The following is a 6,064-nucleotide window of genomic DNA, read 5'->3' as shown; positions in this document are numbered from 1 at the left end:
CAGTGTGGTGTGGTCACCAGTTGATCTGGCTACCTCTTCATTTTCAGAGACGCTGTGTGACGTTTGAGTTGATATGAAACCATGCTCAACAGTTCCAGATACGATGTTATGGCGCGTTGCGTTGGGCCCGTGCGTCTTATAAATTTTCTCACAACGGCAGCTACGAGTTCGAATCCAAGTTGTGACTCATTATTCATTTTTTTCTACTTTTAAAAGTGCTAAATACTTTTCTACGTGATGTGTGTTTACTCAAACAGGCTCTGAAGACGAAAAGGTGTATTTAATAAAACGTATTCTAGACATTAACAGGAAGAGCAACGCTGTGTTCCTGTTTTCCTTAACAGCAAGTCACGTTCCAAACGCGACGGACAAGTTTCTTCAGACTAGACTCCAAAGACAAATCAGAGAGATAATGTACACGTCGTTATGTTTTACATTTTAATGACAACTTAACAAAAAGGCATCCACGCGGACAGCTACGTATTCTCTTCCCGTTTTCAACAGCTGTCGTCACTACGACAACAACAGACGCTTTTGGCTGACGGTCGCCAGTTAACATGGACTCTCGTTAAACCGGAACACCGGCAAACGCATGTTTGGCGTTGACATGGTACCTCAAGACATGGTACAACAGCTCCGGTGAAATGGAAACTCCTTGTTACAAATCTTGCAAATAACCTTGTACTTGTTAACTGCACCATCATCATTCTTTTTATATTTGAATCCGTCAATAGGCCCACTTTGCTCACCTTGCTCCATCTTGCCTCTAGCTCCCAACCACTTTCCTGACCTGAATAATTTGTCACACTGCGCATGCGTAAAATGCGTTAAAAAAATTGACGTAATTAACAACAAACAACTAATTAACGTCGTTAACGCGCTATTTTTGACAGCCCTAGTTTTTTCCCAAGTTATTAGATATTTTTAATGTTGACATTTTCAACGCTTATTCTGAAAGCCCATTTTTTGTGAAAAAGATACTGAAAATTGGTCAAATTTGACCCGAGGACAACATTAGGGTTAAAATAATATGTTAAAGATAATTTTTTATTTTATATCAAGGAAATTAACCAGATTTTACAATTAAAAAACGATAATAATAGCTATTCCCTAATGTGTTGACCACCACCTATTAATGTGTCATTTTACATATCGTTTCCCTAGTAGGAGAGAAGGGCTAATGTCAGGGTAAGGGCGCTAATGTCAAGCAAATGTCACACTGCATAATGCCTCTATAGACATGACTGACTTACCAACTCCTCATCCCTGACAAAAACTGAAATATTGTGGCAACAAGTTTGAAATGAATATGGGCTCTTTTCCAGTACCTGTGGCTCACCAAAACTATCACAATTGGTTCTGAATGGAACGTACCACATGTACTAGATTTCAAAGCCACACATCCAATATTTGTTGGGACATTTCACTCTCGACCAAAGTGGTGAACCAACAAACCAACACACATTGCCATTCCAAGATCTAAAAAAAAGTTGTACTTCTGCTGATTATGTAGAGATATTAAAGTAATGAGTTGATGTCAAGAATAGTTGTTTCTAAATTTAAGTATCTGATAAATTGTTATTTATTAAATTGTTGTAGTCTTTAAAACACCGTAAATTCCCAGAAACCAGATTTTAATCCCATGTTCATCTCAAATCTATCTGTGTGTGTATGTGTGTGTGTGTGTGTGTGTGTACCTGTTGGTGCTTCTCAAACTCTAGCTTAATGGGGGACTTGATGCAGTTGCAGGTGTCTTGGTAGGTCTGTTTGAGAGCCAGGTCCATCAGGTGTTTGTGGTACGCCCCGGCTAGGTTGCCACAGGTGAAGATGATCACATTGGCCAAGATCTGTCACATACACCACATACACACACAAAGTAGAAGGCATTAAAATAATGTCAGGAGGTGACGCATGTTCCAGATATACCTGTATGTGTAATTTCCCCACTGTCTACCTTGTTCCACTTGAGCCCACGTTATTAGCTCATAAAAACCAGGCCGGAGGCCACACTTTGACTGTGCTTTTCCACCACTATGTCAACCTCAAGCTATTTAAAATCTGGCCTTGCATGTCAATTGGTAAGTCTTTAGTGCTGTATCCAAGGGCAATGAGCGTCTCCAAGCATGTTTTATTGTTGTTGTGCTTTTCCATTGTGTGTGTGTGTGTGTGTGTGCGCGCGTGTATGTGCGCGTGTGTGTGCGTGTGTTCGAGAGCGTCAGGGAGATGAGAGAGCCTATCCTGTTCGTGTGTTCAGTGTGTTTACTTTGATGGTTGATTAGAAAGCGAGTCACAGCCTCATGCATGTCATGTGATCCAAAATCCTTTCTATGTTATCTGGCACGTTTCTGTATCTTAATTTAAATGTACTTGTCTTATTGGTCTGTGATGTTTGATGTGTTATTAAAAAAGCATCATGAGGTTTCTGTTTAGTGGTGGGATTTGTTTGTGCTACTGAATCAACAGAAGGTAGATTTGGAACCAGTGTTTGAAGAGCTGTTCCCTGACTTCATTCAAAGACAGTCCATTTGCCTCTCAAGGCTTTGCTGAATGTGCTGTGTCACGATGACAGGCCTTAATAAAATGTGGTACCCTTAAAAATTTTAAGCATGCATAAAACATCTTTACCAATCATTTTCAAAAAAACTAACCAGCTAACAGTGCAGTGAAGCACTGACTTAGGCCTTCAGAGAACCAAAACAGGAAGTTCACAGAAACTCGGCCACATCTGCCATAGAAGCAGGAAGTAAATTCTTGATTTCAGCAGTTACATTTTCCATGAACAATTATCTGTCTTACCTGCCAGACTAGAGGCTCCAGTTCTGTGACGGTAGAGGCCAGACAGATGCTGAGGGTGACAGTGTGCGAGGAGCAGGTGATGGCACTGGCGATAATGGCCCCTCTCATAGAGAAGGGCAGCATGGTGTAGACTACAAACACGATGAACAGAAAGAAGGACACCTGGAAACAGGGAAACAATACTTAAAGGCCACATTTGTCTAAACATTCACATCTCCAACTTTGCAGCTTTTCCTCGCTCTATAAATATAAGTAAACAGAGCGCATTAAAGTATTCAGCTGCTGCCTGAGAGAAATATGTAAGTCTTCAGTTATGATGATCATTGTCTGATTTAGAACTATTAGCATAGTGGAATGCATTCCAGGAAATTACCATTTACGTCATAGGTCAACCAATCTTGTGCTGATAGGCATGGTTATACTGCAGTAATGACCACAGCAATGCTCAAATATAGAGATTTTTGCTCTGCATCTTCCCTTTTTGACTGCTTTTTGGCTAAATACAGAATATTCCAGTTAAGTGGGCTGCCCGGTCTTCACAAAAATACTAAACTGCTGATCTTATGATAAGTTATTAGAGATGAGTGGGCTGCTCACTCATCGTTACAAATAACTGCATACTGAAATATAATAGAATGACATCTCAAATATTTCGTTCAATACAAGGAATGAATGTAGGACTGTGGGACATGCTTAGATGGAGCTTCCTGCTTGATTACTGTGTTTAGTCTTCTCTCTTTCCAGGTTTCCATCAAAGCCAATCACTCTGACCTCCCATCTGCCCTGACTTTGGGAGTGTGTGTGTATGTATTTTCCTGTGTGATGTGCACATGTGTAGATTTGTGTGTTCCTACTGTGTTGCTCAGCGATACCCCGTGCCATAACCTTCTGCCTCGTCCCTGCCCACTTCCCCTGCTGTCAGTCCACACCTTCCTGTTATGCTTTGGTGGCAAACCAGCGCAAACGGGTCACAGCTTCAACTGGGACACCAGATGAACTTTGACCTTCCTGCCGGTCTGTTTATTTCCTGTGTCTTTCAGCTTCAGAGAGTCGGTCTACAAACACAAATCCACTGAGAGTGACAGCTTGGAACTAATCACATTGGCTAAAAAAAATAAAAAATAAAAAAGTACCAGGAAGCCAGGAAGAGCTCTTCACAGGCTACTCACATTGTTTATGACATCAACATTATGAACTTTATTTGCAGAGACAGGTTACCTGGTGAAGTGTTACAAGCAAATTATCGCTCCCACCACTTATGTGCGTTTTATCAAGCAAGAACATGACTAGAACATTGGATATAAGTGAATGTTTGGATGGCCGAGTTCCTTCTGAAAGAAGACCTGAACACAGAGAGCAGAGAGGTGTTCTGTGTGGCTTTCAGTTGCTAGGGGAACCAACAGGGGAGGAGGATGACGTCGGAGCAGATGCAGCGTTTTGAAGGTCCTGGACATAACACTGAACTTCCACTTCTACAAAAACCGTAGGACTGAGGGCAGTTAGAGTGTGTCACACACAGTCTGTTTGGGTTGCTGTGGGAATCGATGACGGACGCAGACACACATCACCTCCACGGCACACCGGCCTGAATCCTGATAAACCTTTAAACACTTCAAGATGGGCGCTGTAGCCATCACCTCACTTCAGCTTCTTCAATTACTTTCTTGCACTCTTGTTCCGAGTACCCAACCCTCCTTTGTGTTTCAGACAAAAGCAGCATACTTGCCTCCGTACATACACACAGGCGCACACGTGTGCATCCTTGAATACACACATCAAAAATGTTTGCTTTTTGCTCACTTTAGCATTTATGAGCTGGATGGAAAAGCTGGAGAAGCATTTCTGGATGCAAGCACCCTTGTCTTTTGAATGACAATGCGCCAACACACACACACACACAGCAACATGATTCTAAGGAACCAGGTGTGGCCGGCTATGTTCAATCTGCCTTCTGGAATTAGCCGTGGCCTTCAGAGAAATTGAATAAAGCCCAGACCAATGAAGCTAAATGGAAGCAGACATGGCTGTATGTGGAAAAGTCATTTCTTTGTATATGAATGGAAGAAGGGTGAGCAGGCGAGCATAAGGGACTTTTCAAGGAACCTAAGGATTCTTTACATATACTGTATAAGGCAGAACAAACAACATTTTTCTCCATCTCTATCTCCCCCCCTCTCTCTCTTTCTTTCAGACCTTCACTGTCATTAGCTCTGTGTTCTCCATCAGACATGCTGTTCCCTCAGTAATAACAATCAATCTCACCCACTGAGCGGGCTGCAAATCCAGCTGTTCTCTTTTCACTTTTCATTTTTGCTCTCTTACAAGTGTATTTTATTCTCTCTTTTCTCTTTTACTGTCCTCATTTTTTTTGTTTCTAGCTTTTCCTGTCTTACCTTCCCTGTCATTCCAACTCACCATAGATAGATAGACAGATAGATACATAGATGGATACATACAGTACATACATGCATACATACTGTACATACATAGCTAGATACTGTAGATAGATATATCTAGAGAGATGGACATAGAGGGGTGTAAGTTGTTGAGCCATGGGAGCAGAATAGAGGGATTAATAATGCAGAATGATTATGCTCTCACAGGTGGCTGATGATAAAAATATCTCAGAGGAGAGTGGGAAGGAACGAAGAGAAAGACAGAGGGGAGAGAGAAAATGTGGGCATGGTGGGGTAGGGGAAGGGGGTCAGAGGAGGAGGCAGGTGGAGAAGCAGGGGAGAGAAAATGGGATGTGATGAATAGGGGGGACAGGGCGCTAGACTGAGAAAATAGGATTCCTGAGACAGAGAAAGGAGGAGTCTGGCGCTGAAGACTAATGTGTCTGTCTGCTGATCTGCTCACCTCCAGCTCTCATCAGGCCTCATTAACACCTGTCACATGTGAAATTAATTCTTCACTCTCGACACACACACACTGTAAAGCACACTCATGAGCACATACTCCACAAATGTGTCAGATGTTAATTATTAGGGTTTCGTTATTCTTAGTCGTGAATTAATTTACTGTGTGCTTCAATGGGGCAGGAAATGTCAAACCTGCTATTGCTTGCATTCGGTAGAGCTTACATGCTGACTTGTTATTATGTTGCTGTTTCCTTTACCAAAAATACTACAGCTGGGATGTATAAGGTAGCCTACGGAATACAGTAGGTCGTCTGCTCTGATGTAAGCTGCAAGTTTAGCATGTCCAGTCTTTCTTGCTTCATTGTTTTGGTGGTTTTACAGGTTACATTTGAAAGGTTCATTGCTGT

At 41.9% G+C, this 6,064-nt stretch overlaps 1 protein-coding gene across 1 annotated transcript in view; it reads right to left on the bottom strand.

Moving 5' to 3' along the window:
• Positions 1-6,064, bottom strand: part of adcy2b (adenylate cyclase 2b (brain)) — a 46,541-nt gene that overhangs the window by 33,464 nt on the left and 7,013 nt on the right. Inside the window, exons 2-3 of the mRNA XM_034892749.1 lie at positions 2,797-2,978; positions 1,698-1,847 (exon numbers count right to left, since the gene is read on the bottom strand). Coding sequence (XP_034748640.1) covers positions 1,698-1,847; positions 2,797-2,978 — 332 coding nt within the window. The remainder of the gene's footprint in view (positions 1-1,697; positions 1,848-2,796; positions 2,979-6,064) is intronic.

Source organism: Etheostoma cragini, chromosome 14, assembly GCF_013103735.1.
Source record: "Etheostoma cragini isolate CJK2018 chromosome 14, CSU_Ecrag_1.0, whole genome shotgun sequence".
Lineage (NCBI taxonomy): Eukaryota > Metazoa > Chordata > Actinopteri > Perciformes > Percidae > Etheostoma > Etheostoma cragini.
Note: the sequence above shows the minus strand (reverse complement) of the source record. Positions and strands in the feature narration are given on the sequence as shown.